This window comes from Aquarana catesbeiana, linkage group LG08 (assembly GCF_042186555.1).
Source record: "Aquarana catesbeiana isolate 2022-GZ linkage group LG08, ASM4218655v1, whole genome shotgun sequence".
In the NCBI taxonomy this organism is placed as follows: Eukaryota; Metazoa; Chordata; class Amphibia; order Anura; family Ranidae; genus Aquarana; species Aquarana catesbeiana.
Window position 1 is genome coordinate 91133236 of NC_133331.1, and position 20023 is coordinate 91153258.

Consider the following 20023-nt stretch of genomic DNA (forward strand, 5'->3'; position numbering starts at 1 on the left):
AGTGAGTGTTGTAATTTGTAGATAGTAGAGAGCAAGTGTCTGGGTGTTTCTGAGAGAAAGCACAGCTGTTCATAACCTGTCATGGTTCTATGGATTTGGGAGGAGGAGAATAGATCAGAGCAGCAGGAGGATATACGAAGGGCCATAAGCCAGTTACCATGGTCCCTTGGCACAACAGGGGTACCCGAGGTGGAATTTACAAATGAGCCTACTACAGGCCAGGTAGAACGTGTGTATGGGCCTACTACAGTGGACCCCATACCCTGAGGCAGCGTGGGGTGGTCAAACAATGACATGAGGGGTCTGTGGATTGAAGTGATGACAGCCCTTTTTTGTACCATAAATGTACCATTCCAATATCCTAGCCCTATGGTATAGTTCAAAGTCTGGGAGGCCCATACCCCCTCAAGTTTTGGGGTACGTGCTCCAGCAGCAGTTTAGAAAACAGTCTTAATTTAACAAAAAAAAAAAAAAAAAGTGAAGAAAAAAAATTAAATAAATAAAAATTACTGAAAACACCCTAGCCTCTATAAGGCCTCTTGCACACAGGAGCAAAAAACGCCCCTTTTTCACAGATTTGAATTCAGATACATTGTTGTCTATGGAACCTCGCACACAGCTGAGTAAAGATCAGTAATACATCACCAAGTACAGAGCAGTAAAACAAAAAGAGAAAATGTTACATTTGAGCGCAGTAATTTACTTGCATAAATGTGTTTACTCATCTATATCATGTATAAATGAGTATATTACAATACTGGCAATGAAGAATTTTACTTGTCTATACACTTTACAAATGGATTTGGTGTATGCTTTGTTCATTAATAAAACCTTTCTGTTAAAAAAAAAAATATCCTGCGGCAAAGAAAATACTGCTTTTACCATACCAATATTTCCCCTCCCCAATCACACTGGTTGGGCTTCTACTCCTGTCACCATAAGTATTACAACACGGCAGTATTGGGATGTAAACAAATCTGCGGCTGCATTAGCATTCACATGGCAATTTTTAGGCAATCTCAACCAGTATTTGGTCATAAAAACAGACAGACAATCATATGAACCGTATACATTTTAAATTGTTTGACAGAGTCAGTAAAACTGTTGGCAGTAGGTGGCCTTGATTCATTGGGTTATTTTTGTGATTGAAAGCTAGTTAGAACTGTCTGAAAATTGCCTATACCCATTAAAGTGGTTGTAAACCCTTACAGACCACTTTAACCTACAGGTAAGCCTAGATTAAGGCTTACTTGTAGGTGCAAAAAATATCTCCTTAACCTACATAGTTAAGGAGATATTTATCTAAAAACGGACAACGGCGCAGGCGCACTGAGCGTGCCGTTAGTGAAGGCGATCATGGCGTCACTGACGGCTCCCGCGCGCATGCGCCGGAGTGACGTCATCGCTGCTCCGGCCAGTCACAGCGCTGGAGCAGTGATACCCAGAAGTCACTCTGGGTATCAAGGCGGTGACGGAGGACATGAACAAGGGTTGCTTGGGGGGCTTCGATCTCAGGTAAGTAATTCATATAATGAGTTAGTATGCTATGCTGCAGGGTGTTTATTTTTTTTTTTGACAGGGAAATTTCTCTAAACGGTCCACGAGCGCTCCCTGTTCTGTGTAATCCCTTGTCAACCAACACAAAGGAGTGATGGGATTGAGCACACAAGTAATCAGGTGCAGGTATTTATATTAGCTTCTCTCCCAACAAAAGGATAATAAGTAACAATTTCACTTGCACTGGGCTAATGAGATCTGTGGCTCTTCATTAGTCTGGGTTCACACATATGTGATGCGGGAACCAGCGCAATTCCTGTGTGGGTTCCCGCATCGCATGTCTCCCGCAGGCAGTTCCACACTGCCCTCTGTGAACTACTGCGGGTGTCAATACAAAGTTAATTAAACCCCCAGACTGGTTCGCAGATCGCAGTGCAAACTGTGAAATAGTGCAGGAATCGGATCGCATGGTGTCAACACCCAGGGTCCTGCACCATTTTAGTCCGAATGCAATGCAAATCTGCATTGCACAGACAGACATCGCATGTAATCTGTACAGCAATGCGATGCGAATCACATGCAATGTCTGACATCGCAATAGTGTGAACCCAGCCTTAAAAAAAATATCCTACAATATTGGCTGTCTTTTCTTTATATTAAAACAATGGATTGGTCAACTGGCTGTCTACTGACCAGCTGTCTCCAATTCCTTTTAATAAAAAGACAACGTTGTCATATTATTATTTTTTAAATATATCTATGAAGTACATACTAGGGTTCCTCTGTCTTATTAAATTGCTGTTGTGTGTTTTTTTTTTCCTACTTAATAAACTATTAAATCAATCTTAGTGTCCTAATTGGCCCTCTTGGGAGAACTTCTCTCCTTTTTTTGTATATGCGATTTTAGGGTCACTAGGACTGCATCTCTGGGGGGGCTCCAAGAGCTGAAGGATTGATAATACCATTGAATTTGTAAATCAGTGTACTTTGTATGGTTGATCCAGGCATCTAATTTATTTTTTTTGTCTCCAATTCCTGTCCAGTTATCCAACTAGGTATCAAAGATTTTGATGCATTATTGTAGATATTGTACTACTTAGAGGTCGACCGATATGGGTTTTTCTCTGGCCGATGCCGATATTTAGAAATCGCGGTGGCCGATGGCCGATATGTGATGCCGATTTTTTTGGGCCGATATATTAGGCCGATTTTTTTTTTTTTTTTTTTTTTTCCCCCTTCATCTCATAAAATCTAACAGTTAGACCCCTTTCACACTGGGGCGTTTTTTTAGGCGCTTTTGGGCTAAAAATAGCGCCTGTAAAGTGCCTGTAAAACGGCTCCCCTACAGTCTCAGTGTGATATCCCGAGTGCTTTCACACTGAGGCGATGCGCTGGCAGGACGTCTTTGGAGTGGTGTATACCGCTCCTCCACCACTCCTGCCCATTGAAATGAATGCGCACCGCTGCCGAAGCGGCTGCAAAGCGTTTCGGCAGCAGCACTTCAGGGGCGCATTTAACCCCTTCCTCGGCCGCTAGCTGGGTTATAAGCGCCCCGCTAGCAACCGAATAGCGCCGCTAAAATGACGGTAAAGCGCCGCTAAAACTAACAGCGTTTTACCGTCAACGCCTGCCCGCTCCAGTGTGAAAGCAACCTTAAGTAATAAGTGATACAGAAAATTTTTTACATTTAAACATTTATTGAACAAAACAAACCTCCAATCAGTTCACTTGTATGTATAATTTAGATTAAAAAAAATAACTATATCTTAAATATTAAATACACAAAAACAGGTAACCAAAACTTTTGGACGAAAAAAAATGGGCTAACTTTACTGCTTATTTTTTTTTTTTTTTAATTAGTGTATTTTATTTTAAAAAATTGCGTTTGAAAGACCGCTGCGCAAATACCGTGTGACATAAAATATTGCAACAACCGCTATTTTATTCCCTAGGGTTTCTGCTAAAAAAAATATATATATAATGTTTGGGGGTTCCAAGTGATTTTCTAGCAGAAAATACAGAATTTTTACTTGTAAGCAACAAATGTCAGAAAAGATTTAGTCTTTAAATGGTTAAACTGAGAACTTCTACACACAGAGTTCAGTCTATTGATAAAAGAACCCGAAGAGATACAAATGTATCTTCTTATCAGATTTGGCAGGCTGCCCAGAGGAGGAGAGAAGAAACCTTCAGACAACTTGCAATTGACTTCTATTACAGAAGTCATTTGCAAGTCTCCCTGAAGTTATAATCGGCTTTTTTTATCAGCACAATCTGCCGATGCCAATTAAGTAAAAAAAGCCAAATATCGGCCGATATATCGGTCGACCTCTAGTACTACTTTCACATTTTAATACTTTCAGAGTTCTGCCTATCAGTTTTTCAGAAGCTCAATATTAATCCTGAATTCATCATAAAAAAAAAAAAATATTGGGAAGGTTTGCATCTTTTTTTTTTTTTTTAACGTAAATGTGAATGATTACAGGTAGGAGGTTGGAGAAAAAAACCTGAATGGACATGTTCACAGATCCCCTGATGGATGGAATGGATGCCACCTGGCACACAACGATGTGTGATGATGCAGGGATCTCTCCTACTGAGCAATTGTATTCTGACAGGGGGGACTTCCTTCCCACTCCCCTCAGAATACACTGAACAGTACTTGGCACTGATCAAAAGCTGGTTTTCCAGCAACGTCATGTACCTGCTAAACCGGCCGACTTTTGGTACTTGTGCATCAGGCTTAATACCAAGTAGTCTGAAAAATTTTCCCTCCTCCTCCTACTACCTATACTGCCTAACCTGTGTAAAAAGGTGTGTATATTTACCTATTTTTATTCTGCTCCAGTCACATGTGCGCAGCTCCAGCTCCCCTGTGTCAATCAATGGCAGCTACAGGGGAGAGGAGGGATCACCGAAAACAGTTGAGACATGGGAGCCTATGAGTGACATCACTGCTCCCAGAAATCCCAGCCAATAAGTGCCCCCCCCCTTCCCCCGCAGCTGCTGTTCTCAAACATAGAGAATCACATAACCGGATAGAGCAGATTAAAAATAGGTAGTTACACACATCTTTTTTACGCAGGTTAGGCAGTATAGGTATAAGGAGGGAGAATTAACATTTTTTAGACTAGTTAGTGTTTGCCTGGAATTCTACTTTATCTTTTAACACTATGGTGCCCAACACAGCCAGTTGGCCCTCTACGTGAAGCCATCGAGATACTGGGAACCAGTCTGAGAGACAGCAGCAGAGAGGCAGATGGATATCTGGCGCTGGAACTCCCTGTGTGTTCCAGCACTGAAAGAGACTTACTGTGGGTGGAGTTATCTCCCATGACTACCAATGTAGGAGGTATCGGGGTTAACTTTCACTGCCAATGACCACCAATACAGGGGGTGAGGGGGTTAAAATTTTACTATCAGTGACCACCAATGTGGGGGAAGGGGTATAATAGTAGTGACACCAATGCTAGGGGTTTTATCGCTTCCACTGACAGCAATGCTGGGGGTTATTGCACTCACTAACACCAATGTTGAGGGGGTGGTTATTTTATCCTCACTGACACCAACATTGGGGGTTAATATTACTGCTACTGACACCAATGCTGGGCTTACTGTACTTCTGTGTGCATTGCGATACACTCCATAAAAATGTAATTTTGGGCCGTTGAGGTACATTATAGATCAGGCATGTCCAAAGTACGGCCCACAGGCCAATTGCGGCCCGCGTTTTGGCTTAATGCGGTCCCACTGGTAATATAACTTTTGTGGCCCCCAACTAATCCTCGAGCGCCACATGACGCTCTGGGATTTGTTGGGGGGCCACAAAAGATATACACTGTATTTATCGTTCTGGCAGCCTTTGAGGGGGACCGGGAGGGGGCAGGACGAGTGCCATCAGATTACATACAGGAGAATCTCCTGTTTACTCAGCGGCCTCTGTAATTGGAAGTACCGTCTCCTGGGCTGCCATTGGACGACTGTTCTGTCTATCATAGGAGGTGGGACTTTGTATTAAAGAGGCCACCGAGTAAACAGGAGATTCTCCTGCAGGTAATCTGTTCACGCTCGACCTCAGTCAGTGTCAGGGGCCACACTTGTGGCGCTCTATAATTTTCAAGTTGACCACCAATGTTCTAACATCATTTGAGGTCTCTGCACCCAAATTCTTAAATCCATTACCAGTTACTCTCCTTACTGAATCTTTAAACCCAAAGTCTAGGTTTCCTTTCACTTAATAGTAAAAGGAAATACCGTATTTATCGGCGTATAACACACACTTTTTTCCCCTTAAAATCAGGGCAAAATTGTGGGTGCATGTTATACGCCGATCCCTGCTAATTTTGATTGATCGGGGCGATCGCCGCCGACATACACATAGCGTGTAGATTTAAAAATGGCGCCGCGGAGTTCGCAGGGACTCGGCGGAGCGGAATGAGCGCCGCGGAGATCACAGTGACTGGGTGGAGGCGAGATACACATAGCCGAGTGTACTCGGCTCTTCTCGGCGCCGCTCACAGTCATGCCCAGTCCCGCCATTGGACCTGTGTTATGTCCATTATAGGGCCGGACTGGGCGTGACTGTGAGCGGCGATGAGTATAGCTGAGTACACTCGGCTATGTGTATCTCAGCTCCGCCCAGTCACCTGTGATCTCGGCGGCGCTCGTTCAGCTTCGAGTCCCTGCGAACTCCGCTGCGCCATATTTAAATCTGTAATGGACACTGGGGGCAAAGCTGCATTGACAAGTCTGCACTGGGGCAAAGCTGCACTGACAAGGCTACACTGGGGCAAAGCTGCACTGACAAGGCTACACTGGGGCAAAGCTGCACTGACAAGGCTGCACTGGGGCAAAGCTGCACTGACAAGGCTGCACTGGGGCAAAGCTGCACTGACAAGGCTGCACTGGGGCAAAGCTGCACTGACAAGGCTGCACTGGGGCAAAGCTGCACTGACAAGGCTGCACTGGGGCAAAGCTGCACTGACAAGGCTGCACTGGGGCAAAGCTGCACTGACAAGGCTGCACTGGGGCAAAGCTGCACTGACAAGGCTGCACTGGGGCAAAGCTGCACTGACAAGGCTGCACTGGGGCAAAGCTGCACTGACAAGGCTGCACTGGGGCAAAGCTGCACTGACAAGGCTGCACTGGGGCAAAGCTGCACTGACAAGGCTGCACTGGGGCAAAGCTGCACTGACAAGGCTGCACTGGGGCAAAGCTGCACTGACAAGGCTGCACTGGGGCAAAGCTGCACTGACAAGGCTGCACTGGGGCAAAGCTGCACTGACAAGGCTGCACTGGGGCAAAGCTGCACTGACAAGGCTGCACTGGGGCAAAGCTGCACTGACAAGGCTGCACTGGGGCAAAGCTGCACTGACAAGGCTGCACTGGGGCAAAGCTGCACTGACAAGGCTGCACTGGGGCAAAGCTGCACTGACAAGGCTGCACTGGGGCAAAGCTGCACTGACAAGGCTGCAATGGACACTGGGGCAAGGCTGCACTGACACTGAAAAGGCTGCGGATGGACACGATAAGGCTGCATTGATGGGCATTTTAATGCAAGTTTTTTTTCCCTTAAACTTCCCTCCTAAAAGTTTTTTTCCTTAAAATTCCCTCCTAAACTTGGGGTGCGTGTTATACGCCGATAAATACGGCATGTTTGGGGCAAGCTAAGTTATTGGGCAGCTGTGAGTGCTGTATCATACTGTAGTAGCATCAGCTACAGGAGTTCAGCTTTAAAATGTTTACTTGTAAAACAAATATTGTATGTGTAAAACAACATTTTAAGAGAAGACCCAAAACATCATCATAAACCAAACAGAACTGAAGCCAAAACGTTTAGTTTTTTATAGAGTGAGGAGAGATCACAACACCTGTAAGGTTTGTTTTGCGGTGTCTGTTAAGAAGATTCACCTCCTCTATTTGTCCTGGCAACTTCTCACAGTGTAAAAAAATAAAAATCCAAATTTTTGGTGGTCAACAGGAATAGAAGGAAATCTTCCAATGGGGACATTAGTTTTAGTGGACTTAGTGACTATCAGGGTTTTCCTTCACTTTGGAGAAGTTTCCTCTCACTTCATGTTGTGTCTACAGGATAGTAAGTGAAGAGAAATCTCCCTAAAGGGACATCATGGCAAAAAGGAGCTGCAAGCCTCATTTACACTATCCAAAATGGGGAAAAAAAAGTTTTTGTCTACAGTTTTGCTTTAATACCCAACCGAACCAGTTTAGATTAGCTAAACGGATAACACAAAGCAGGGATCTCCCACTGCGACACTTGTATATGAAACGCTGGCCGCTGTCAAAGTTCCGCCTCCTGGACCGCCTCCTATGATAGACAGCACACTGGTCCAACGTCGGTCCAGGAGGCAGGACTTTGACTGCAGCGTTTTACATACAAGCTGTGTCATAGCGGGAGATCCTTGATCTGTGCGATCCAGCAGGCAATCCTCCTGATTCCTCCCTGTGATCTCCGCTGCATTGATGGGCACTGATGAGGCTGAATTGATGACGCGGCACTGATGGCCACTGATGAGGCAGCAATGATGGCCACTAATGAGGTGGCACTGATAAGCTGCACTGATGGGGACTGATATGCTTTATGTTAATATTGTTAAAGAAGTTGTTAAATATTTTTTGCAGAAGTTATAAAAATAAATATTACCAGTGTAATTTCATGAGATAATTTATGAGAGCATCTGGTGGTGAGTAACTCCTAAGGGATGGCTAGTAGCTCAGGACTTGAAATGTTGTGCCCTGATGTAACGTATTGCATTTTCAGACGAAAACTGTACTGATTAAATGAGAATCATACGATCCGGTATGAGCTGTGTACGAATGATCAGATTATCGTACAATCGATTCAAAGGTGGTATTTTTCGTACGATTTTCTGATTGCATGTACTAGGTTTATACCTCTTTGAGCCTGCCATTGAGGAAGCCAACAGGCTCAGAGAGGCACCAAAACAGGTGTTCATGTAGAGAGCTGCAAAAACTGGAAGGAGAGAGCCTGAGGAGCTGATCAGTATAGCGGGGAGGCTCAGTTCTGGTAGGAGATAGTTGCCTAAGAAATGTTCCAATGCTCTCCCACAAACTCTGCTACATGGCCAAGTTCTTCCTGTGTCAGCGCCCACACACTGCATACCCCAGAAGCCGTGCACCTGTTCTTCACTCCAGATCAAAATCTGCAGGAAACCCTGCTGGACCAATCTCAGGGTCTCTCCTTCCAGTTACAGTTATTTTCAGAGGGCATTTCACAGGCAGTGAGGAGGTGTTATAACGCCTCCTCAGCATCTGGTTTAACCGTATAATGCTGGACTACCACTCTGCAGTCATGCACATTGCATGTGGTTGTGGCAGGTCCCACTGTACTCAATGGGCAAGTCTGTCAAACTCTGCAACCCAAGTTAAAAATGCAGCGGCAGTGGCATATGAACATCCCCACCTGGCTATTATCTTACAGCACTAAAACCATGGCACAGTTACCCGTTTTAACCATCCATCTGAAAGAGACCTATTTTATGAGCAGTTGTACCCATTATTCTTTGTGCCGGGGGTTTGTTTTCTAGATGTTTACATTGCTACAGGCTTCAGTTCCAAAATTAATAGTGAGCAAAAGTAAAGTGCAAATCCACTTTTGCTGAGAACACCCCCCCCCCCAGGTGATCTATGTACACTGCAAGGATTATAACAACCTTTGTTGCAGATGCCTACCTTTTGTTACGCTGAAGAAATCCATGTGTGTTTTTCTGTGCTTCTGAACAGAGTGACGGGATTGGTTTCATAATTATCAATCAGCTGTGGCAGCTGCAGAGTACTAATGAGGAAAGCTGCTGGGCCTGCATTCCTTTAGACGTGTTCCTATTGGAAATATCTCACCAAAAGATTGCAAGGGATGCCTGAAATCTGACTTGTATTTTAGGCAGACTTCTGGGAAAATTGGTGAGCCAATTACACAAGCAGGAAATTATGTTTCTGGGGAGTGATCAGTACACATTCTGTGTACAGAACATGAAGCCCTATTGCATTGCGTTTATAGAAAATTACAGCGGCTGCAGACTGAAAAGGAAAGGTAATTTTTAATAACATTCAATTACAATATGACTCGTATCCCAATTGTACATGCTATATTTTTTTTTTCTCAACGAAAGTGGAGTTACCCTTTAAGTTTGGTCCTGCGGAACAGTCCTGTTTTTTTTACATGTCCCTTTGGTAAAATTAATTGACCTTTTTTTAACCTATTAAAGACTAATAATTGAGGATAATGCACTAGGCCCGTGCGCCCTCTGTTTTGTGATTTCAGTACACACAGACTTCCCCAATCTTTCTGCAGGCAGCAAGGCAAGGCATATCCAGGTAAGCCAGGACGAGGATTTAGACAGCAACCAATTTTTGGGCCCACTTTCAAGCGCAGGAGATTTGTGTTTGCCACGTACTGTCAAATGAATTGCCCACCAACGATATTGACCACTGGGGAAAATAAACTCTCTAGCATCTGACCACAGGCGGTCAAAATATACCAGATTGCCCGCCAGTAAATCAACATAATGCTTAATTACCTTATAACTTCCTGTGCCCTCCTGAGCCCTGCAAAAAATAAATAAAAATATTAAAATCAAAAATGAAACTAGAGCGATGCAATGCATACAATATAGCCTGTAATGAATCCATTCTGAAATTTATTGATGTGGGATGTGCCTTTTCATTATCATCCTAATGCACTTTAAGAACCATTACTGCAATAAATAATGCAGGAGCTGGTGGGATATGCGGACACAAAACACTTCAAGCTCCACTACAGTCTAGTGAATTGAAGCTTTCATTTCCAAAGACAGAACAGGGTAGGATATCACAAGATACATATCAAGGCAATGCAATTACATCCCTGGGAGTTCTTATTGTCAACCTCAATACATCAGGGTAACGGAATCCATACTAACTGATAAAGCCATTCATTTGACACATTTCATCCTATATTTCCTTATGATAATAAAGCATGTACAGTATATCTCAGTTCTATAAATATACATTATAATATATGGAAGTGGCTTTCCTGGAGTACAGCTTTTGTGTGGTTCTCATGCACACAAGGAATTGGGATTTTTCACTCTAGAAGCATTTACTAAACTCGCTCAGACATATGCCTAAAGTGAAGGAAATAAAATTACATGCAAGAAATAAAATTGCCTTTCCAAATACATTATTATATGCAATGAAGAAGAACCCACCCAAACCATCGCTGAAAACATCTAATAAGGGTTTCATTGCCATCTAGTGGCTGAAACAACATCTCTAATACCAGTACATATTGTAACCCAGCACAACTTCCCAACTGATCACAAATCTCAGAAGAAGCTGTGTTTGATGCAAGATTTGTTTCTCATAGGGAAGCCCATTTAGAAGGAGAATTAAAAAAAAAAAAAAAAAAAAAAGTACACTTGTACATCTCAGTACCGGAATAAGCTGACCCCCCCTGGTCACATCAGAAATGGAAAATGTCAAGATGTAGTGGAGCGGATGGTGTCCTTGAACCCTGGAGGTCTCCAGAATAATATACCCACTGTGTACCCCTGTAGGGATACCATATCATGGCCAGTTCCCCACTGCACCAAATCATTCCTCTATCCCCCTGCCCCTATTCGCTGCAGGATTTTAGCTGCAGGCTCCTGAAGATGTGCTGTCGGGTCTGCCCCCCTCTCCTCTAGCTGCTCTCTATAAGCTGACATGGATATTTCAGAAGGCTGCTGGAGAGGGGAAGGGGCGCAAATCAGACCAAGTTGGCTTTTAAGATTGTAGAGGGGGTTCAGAAGATTGAAAGTGCTCTAGGAAAGGTCTGTTTTAAATAAGAAGTAAAGGTTGTCTCCCCCTCCCAAATCATACTTGCATAGGTGGATGCAGCATCGGTCCGAAATCTGTCCCCCGGCACCTCTGCACTGACAACTGAGTGATCGAACATCGCCGATCGCTCGGTTCGGGCAGCTCCCCGAGCAAAGAGCTGCAAAAGGTCAGTCACAGCTCTCTGCTCTGCCCCCCTGCTCGCTCATTCGATCGTTGGGCTGTGGAGGGGGCGGAGCATCCGACTCAGTCTCTCAGCATAGTGTCAGTCCAGGCACCTGGCAGATCCAGACTTTATTGTCATGATGACGTGCCTGGACTGACTTCAATGACATCAGCAGAAAGCGGACTTCATCCCGCTCTCTGCTGAAAATGGGTCACAGGAGTGCAAAACTAATTGTACTCCTGTGATCCATTCCTTTCATTTACATTTATACTTCTGTGCAAAGTTTAAGGCAGGTGTGAAAAAAATGCTGTAAATTAAAGAATGCTTTCAGAAATAAAAGTGTTAATAATTTATATTTATCAATGAACAAAATGGAAAGTAAACGAACAGAAGAGAAATCCAAATCAAATCAATATTTGGGGTGACCCCCCTTTTGCCTTCATAACAGCATAATTTCGTCTAGGTACATTTGTACACAGTTTTTAAAGGAACTCGGCAGGTAAGTTGTTCCAAACATCTTGGAGAACTAACCACAGATCTTCTGTGGATGTAGGCTGCCTCAGATTCTTCTGTCTCCTCATGTAATCCCAGACAGACTCAATGTTGAGATTTAGGCTCTGTGGTGGCCAAGCCATCACTTCGAGGACTCTTTGTGCTTCTTTACGCTGAAGATAGTTCTTTATGACATTGGCTGTATGTTCGGGTAATTATCCTGCTGCACAACACATTTGGGGCCAAATCACATGCTTTCCTGATGGTATGGCACGATGGATAAGTATCTGTCTGTATTTCTCAGCACTGAGGACACCATTGATCCTGAGCAAATCTCCAACTCCAGTGGCAGAAATGCAGCCCCAAACTTGCAAGGATGCTTCACTGTTGTCTGCAGACACTCATTTACCGTTCTCCAGGCCTTTGGCGAACAGACTCTTACTACAGTCTTGACTCATCAGTCCAGAGCACATACCAAGTTTCCCTGGCCGACCACTATGTCTACAGTCCTCAACATTGTCCGTTTCTTTGTTCTTCAAAAGAGCTTGAACAGCACACCTTGAAACCCCAGTCTACTTTGAAATCCTTGCCTGGGAAAGACCTTACTGATGTAGTACAACTATGGGGTTGATTTACTAAAGGCAAATCCACTTTGCACCGCATGTGCACTTGGAAGTGCAGTCGCTGTAGATCTGAGGGGCAGAGGGGGGACATGCAAGGAAAATAAACAGCATTTTTGCTTGTACATGATTGGATGATAAAATCAGCAGAGCTTCCCCTCATTTCAGATTTTCCCCTTAGGTCTAAAGCGACTGCACTTCCAAGTGCACTTGCACTGCACGTGTAGTGCAAAGTGGATTTGCCTTTAGTAAATAAACCCCTATGTGTCTTGTTGCTGTGCTCAGTCATGCCATTCTGTATGGCCTGTGACATGAAACTGTCTTCCACAACCTCACCCTAGTAGCAGCGTTTGGCTGTTCCTCACCCAGTTTTCAATCCTCTTACACAGCTGTTTCTGTTTCAGGTAATGACTGTGTTTCATAAAATAGTACAAGCGTGCATCCACAAATGATTTCTAAATACAGAAAATATTTGAAACAATAATTGTGTCAACATAAATGTGAAGGATGAGCAGCAAAATTGCTATACCAGGTAAGATATGATAACACAAATCTTAACGTGATAAGTGAAACAAAAGGATATATAATTAGGTGTAACCAGATGTGATAAAGTGTATCTATTTGAGTTAATAAAATAAAGTGTATCTATTTGAGTTAATGAAAATTCAAACAAATCAACAACTAAACGTCCATATAGATCCAAAATTATTCTCATAAACGATAGTCCCAATGTGTAGTGAAAAATAACAGCCACAATTCCTCAACACTTGGAAAAATATCAATGTTCTTCCAGCTTGAAAATGTATTTAACCACTTAAGGACCAGCCTCGTTTTGGATTTTAGGTGTTTAGGTGTACATGTTTAAAGCAGTTTTTTTTGCTAGAAAATTACTTAGAACCCCCAAATATTATATATGGTTTTTCTTCTAACACCCTAGAGAATAAAATGGCGGTCGTTGCAATACTTTTTTTTGCACCGTATTTGGGCAGCGGTCTTAAAAGCACACTTTTTTTTGGAAAAAATGCACTTATTTGAATAAAAAAATAAGACAACAGTAAAGTTAGCCCAATTTTTTTTATATATTGTGAAATATAATGTTATGCCAAGTAAATTGATACCCAACATGTCACGCTTCAAAATTGCGCCCGCTCGTGGAATGGCGTCAAACTTTTACCCTCAAAAATCTCCATAGGCGACGTTTAAAAAATTCCACAGGTTGCATATTTTGCAGTACAGAGGAGGTCTAGGGCTAGAATTATTGCTCTCAGGTCGTGGCGATACCTCACATGTGTGGTTTGACCACCATTTTCATATGCGGGCGCTACTCGGGTATGCGTTCGCTTCTGTAAGCGAGCTCGTCAGGACGGGGGGGGGTGTTTAAAAAAAAAAAAAAAAAAATTATTTTTATTTATTTTACATTATTTTATTTTTACACTGTTTTAAAAAAAAAAATTGTCACTTTTATTCCTATTACAAGGAATGTAAACATCCCTTGTAATAGAAAAAAGCATGACAGGACCTCTTAAATATGAGATCTGGGGTCAAAAAGACCTCAGATCTAATATTTACACTAAAATGCAATTAAAAAAAAAAAAAAAAAAAGGAATTTAAAAAAAACGACATTTGAAAAAATGTGCCTTTAAGAGGTGTAACGAGCTCCTTGCTCGCTCTAGTCCACTCTCCCGACACTCCTCTGCAGCTATTGAATCAGATTGCAACGTCTGATGGTTCGGTCATCCGATGCTCCGGGACTAGAACTACAGCACTGTGCCGTTCTAGTCCAGTTGTGATAGCTCAGAACAAACACCAGGCAGGCTGTATGTAAGTTCAAACAGGAATCTCTTTTATTGCAAAATACAGGCTTTTATACACTCAAAGTGGAGGTGCAGACCTCCTGCTCATATTACTCTAACAATACAGCTGTAAGACAGCCTAGATGACTCAGACATGACCGTTAGGCCAGACTGGCCGTCTTGTAGTTCAGAAAATCCAATCAACATTATCACAATCAACATAGACTCTTCTTCACACAATAGCAGAGTTAATTAACACAAATAATGGGGATCTAATGACTTTTAGATCCCATAGTAGACTTATTTACAATACACATTTTAGCAGACAATAGACAGACAGGTGTTGGAATTTACATCAGCATCTCCTAACAGTATCTGTCCCAGCATTATGAATCAACCACTATTCCAATATGGCAAATCCAGGGTCCCCAGAGTCTGTGTGTCCTGCGGGACCAGGACCTGAATACACAGTAATACCACCTCAAGGTTCCCCAGGCATACAGCTCACAAAGAGCACCGTTCCCCCAAATGCAAGGACCCCCGATCGATCGGCAAGAGGCTAGTATACAGTCCCCACCAAAAGTCTCTCTCCCGGCTAGGTCTGTCACATTTAAGAGGCATGGACGGAAGTGACGTTTTGACGTCGCTTCCGCCCAGCAGTGTCATGGAGACAAGTGAGCGCCATCTTAGCCTCACTCGTCTCCAGGCACAGGACGGAGACGGATACGATCGCCTCCGCCGCTACCGACGGCTCCGGTAAGCGGAGGAGGGCACCGGATCGCGACGGGAGGGGGGGCCCCCTCTCCCGCCACCGATAAAAGTGATCTCGCGGCGAATCCGCCGCAGGGAACACTTTTATCAGAAAGCCAGCCGCCACACGAAAACGGGGATACCGGGGTTATGGCAGCTAGCTGCTGCCATGACAACGATATACCCCTTCAAAGTTTGTGCGGCGGTCGGCAAGTGGTTAAAAGGGCCGCTTACCAGATGTGTTGGACCTCAGATTATAGAGATTGTATACGCCTTGTATACTCCTGCCTGCCGGCAGCGATGGTCACCACCCACACTTCGATCAAGGAAGAAGGATATCCTCATCCTCGGTTTTCTTTTCACAGACCATCCTGAAGTTTAACCCCTCAGTAGAGATAAAAGGGGGAGACGTCAGAGTGCAGATGTATTCCAAGGAGTTTTTATTAAAAAGTCACTATAAATTCACAGCAATTAATCACAGCAAATTGTCACAGCACGCTGAAAAAAGTGTAAACTTTAAATCCAAACCACACGGCAAATGAACAGGAACAAAAAGGACTGGATAAAAAAAACTAGCATACAACTAGCATAAAACAGCAGAGGATTGAACCGACTGACTGCATAAGAAAAAAGAACATGATGGCGTCACAGCCACTTGCTCCACCCGACGCGTTTCCCCTAAACAGGCATCCACTATGAAGTCTCCCCCCTTTTATCTCTACTGAGGGGTTAAACTTCAGGATGGTCTGTGAAAAGAAAACCGTAATTGAGGGTAATATATTTTCTTCACCTGTGGATCCAAGCCGTTGAGATGGAAAGTATCTACTCTCTGGTCGTGGAAATCAGATGAGGATATCCTTCTTCCTTGATCAAAGTGTGGGTGGTGACCATCACTGCCGGCAGGCTAATGCAGCAGGCGAATACGATCTCTATAATCTGAGGTCCAACATATCTGGTAAGCGGCCCTTTTAAATACATTTTCAAGCTGGAAGAACATCGATATTTTTCCAAGTGTTGAGGAATTGTGGCTGTTATTTTTCACTACACATTGGGACTATAGTTTATGAGAATAATTTTGGATCTATGTGGACATTTAGTTGTTGATTTGTTTGAATTTTCATTAACTCAAATAGATACACTTTATCACATCTGGTTACACCTAATTAAATATCTTTTTTTCACTTATCACGTTTAGATTTGTGTTAGCATATCTGGTTACACTTAATTATATATCCTTTTGTTTCACTTATCACATTAAGATTTGTGTTAGCATATTTTATCTGGTATAGCAATTTTGCTGCTCATCCTCCACATTTATATTAACACAATTATTGTTTCAAATATTTTCTGTATTTAGAAATCATTTGTGGATGCGCGCTTGTACTATTTTATGATACTTTTGGGTCTTTTGTATTTTGGGCTTACACGAGCAGCTGCACCGTTTTTTTTCCTTCTATATGGTTAGCGCAAATACACCCTATCCACAATGACTGTGTTTCAACTTACTTTTGAAATTGATGATCACTGGCACCTGCTTGGTATAATTGGTTAATCATACATCTGAATCTAATCCTACAAAATCCCTGACAAGTGCACAAGTGTAAGAATGGATGCTGGTTTGAAGCCAAAGGGTAATCACACCAAATAATGACTTGATTTAGATTTTTCTTCTGTTTGCTCACTTTGTATTAAGGCCCCTTTCACACTGGGGCGGTGGGGGCGTCGGCGGTAAAACAGCGCTATTTTTAGCGCTGTTTTACTGTCGTTTTTGCGGCGGTATTCGGCCGCTAGCGGTGTGGTTTTAACCCCCGCTGGCGGCCGAAAAAGGGTTAGAACCGCTCATACAGCGCGGCTATAGCCGCGGTATTACCGCGGTATAGCCGTGCTGTCCCATTGATTTCAATGGGCAGGAGCGGTTTAGGAGCGGTGAACACACCGCTCCTTCACCGCTCCAAAGATGCGGCTGACAGGACTTTTTTTACCGTCCTGCCAGCGCACTGCTTCAGTGTGAAAGCCCTCGGGCTTTCACACTGAACAAACAGCGGAGGCTGTTTAGGGGCGGTTTGCAGGCGGTATTTTTAGCGCAATAACGCCTGCAAACCGCCCCAGTGTGAAAGGGGCCTTAGTGAATTGATAAAAATAAAAAATAAAATATTTTTGAAAGTATTCTTGCCTTGCAGCATTTCTTCACATCTGCCTAAAAGTTTTGCACAGTATTGTAAAAAACAACCAAATTTCAGTGGAGCAGTTTTTGCAGCACGAAAAATGTATTTGCTAAAAAGTAGTGTGGGTGTGTTTTTCTTTTTTGATTATCTGTGATAATCTAATGGGGGTCATTTTGGACAAAAAGAAGAACATTGGTGCTTGAGACTTATCCTATCCATTAGCCAAGGTTCACACTGAGCTGTGGAAACAAATTTTTGGAACGGAATTTCATTCCCGCAAGTCAGTCCCGATTTCAGCCACGATTTGAGACATCTGTGCAGGTTTCTGCACAGTTGTCAATGTAAATCGCAGCCCGAAATCGCAAAAAAGTAGTACAGAAACTACTTTGAAATTGGTGCAGCGCTGCAGATGCCGCATCGCACAGATTAGGATGGTGCCATTGACGGCAATTGCGGCCGATTTGACATTTCAAATCACTCAAGTGTGAACCAGGGCTAAAACAGGTGCACTTGATGGCCTCTTGCAAACAGATGCCTAAAAACACCACAGTTAGGCACTCAAGCATTTATATTTTTTGGTCTAAATGTAGTACATTGTTTTTAATGGGCCTATACATACAAGCGCATAAATCTAGGCTTCATATAGATCATTAAAAAAAAAAAAATCTGCATTGCTGGACAGTATTATATAAGTGTACATATGTGCGACACATCCAAAGAAAAGCTAAAATAATTTTCACCTGTGTGTGCATGAATACAAAATTTACTATACTGCCCATCCTCCCGTTATTATGCAGGATTTTCTGCCAGGAAACTGATGTTCATAAATCAGTATCATGTGCAAAAAGTCAATATGTCAAGCCCTTGTAGCCTAACTCTGGGAAAACTTAGTCCTTCTGTGACGTGGAGCCCCAGCAGACAGCCCTTCCCAACACTCCAACAGTGGACTGTCCTTGAGTGTCCTTATGTACAATGGGCCCTGCATCAATCGTGATGACCCCAGAGGATTTTTGACCACCACAGCATAAGGGAGAAGAGGCTACACGGACACCGGTCTAGGAGTACGGAGGAGCCTGCAGGAGCTGGGATCAGACATGTAAACTACTGTAAAGGTTTCCCTAGACATAAACCAGCAGCCCCCCCCCATTGCATGGGAGGACTTTAATTCCCCCCCTCGCCAGAACACTCCAGTCAGTGCTCACAGCAACTATCTAAAAGCGCTGATCGGGAGCTGATCGCCAGACCTTTTTTGGTCATGCCCCTTCGATGGAAGCCGGCTTCTGCTGGACCGGCTGCAGTACACACAGGCCGAATGTCAGCCAGTTTCTATTGAACCGGCTGATGCCTCCCAAAAATCGGTCTTTATGTACTAGGCTTAAGGCTCTTGCAAATTTTACTTTGGTGGAAAGGGAGGACAGGGATGAAGGATATTAACACAATAATTCTCTTAGATTTGAGCAGGATATTTACGGACCCAATAAACTCCAGAAGCAGCGATACATCCAACTCTGGAGGGATACGAAAGACGGGTCCCAACAATTTCCTAGGCCTTCCTCGATTGGTGATGTTTGGTTGTGGGACTGCTACATAAAAACAAACATGGTATTACTATGTCAGCATGCATGGACCACAGCAGAAAAAGTAGATAACAATATCGATATACAAATTCTCCAAGTAGTTTTCCAAATTAATCACCTTACAACTCCTGTATAATATAGATTTAAAAAAAAAAAAAAAAAAAGACACACAGGTAGGTGGATCATTTTGAATGGTGCTGCAGAGACATGCACAGGCAGTCATTGTGTCCTTAGATTATCTGATTCATCTGTCATTAAGTAGTGCAGATCACAGGCCTAATGCAAATTGACTAAAAGAGTGGCTCTGTGCCTTGTGATCGCTGTAAGGACCACCATCAAGTGTTAAAATAAACCTGTCACAAACGGTGGCATCTTAAACTGAGCATGATAAAATAAATACATTAATAATATGCATGAGCAGAGGTTGCCTGCAGTGAAAATCACATATCAATGATCAGCTGATCCAAAAAGGTCCAAGCAGCAAAAAACTTGCAGGAAATCTCCAATTTCCCTGTAAAAAAAAAAAAATCAAGCTTGGTGCTGCCCACACACTTTTGGAAACCCCTTATTAGTCTTTTAAAGTGGATGGAGGATACTAACCATATGACATTTCGAGTGCTAACAAAATACTTTTTTTTTTTTTTTTTTTACATGTATTGTTGCTGATCTCCTGAAGCCTCTTTGCAGCCACTTCCTGTTTACATACTGAACACATACTTCAGCAGTGGTTGCGTGGCATATCTCAGGGCATGTCCCCTGATACTGACAACAGAGGACTATTCTTGTATAAGGTGTACTGAAATGACCACTTGTAGTTTTTCTAGGTCTGTGTGACAAGGCGACAAGACAGAAGCACAGTTGGAAGACAGGGACAGAGCAATGCCACACTAAAAACCAAGTGCTTCATCAAGAAGTTATTAGTGCCTGGGTTTACACATTCTGAACAATCAGAAGGTTTGGGGGACAAAGACACATTGAGAAAAGCCATAGACTTGGATCGAACAGAGAACTCTAATAGAATTCCTCCATCCATGCTAAAAAGTGTAGATAGGAGAATCTCCCCTACTGGCTACTGTATTCAAACAGATGTGGTTTTCTGAATACCCAAACTGTGATTTATTCTTCGGCCAAA

The 20023-nt window shown here is 43.1% G+C and overlaps 1 protein-coding gene across 2 annotated transcripts in view; it reads right to left on the reverse strand.

Moving 5' to 3' along the window:
• The window catches only part of PCGF6 (polycomb group ring finger 6), an 89108-nt gene that overhangs the window by 40980 nt on the left and 28105 nt on the right, over positions 1-20023 (reverse strand). For both annotated transcript variants that reach the window (XR_012235671.1, XM_073596135.1), the window contains exons 6-7: positions 18789-18897; positions 10053-10080 (exon numbers count right to left, since the gene is read on the reverse strand). Coding sequence is in view for 1 of the 2 variants with exons in the window: in XM_073596135.1 (XP_073452236.1) it covers positions 10053-10080; positions 18789-18897 (137 nt within the window). In the remaining variant the exon portion in view is untranslated. The remainder of the gene's footprint in view (positions 1-10052; positions 10081-18788; positions 18898-20023) is intronic.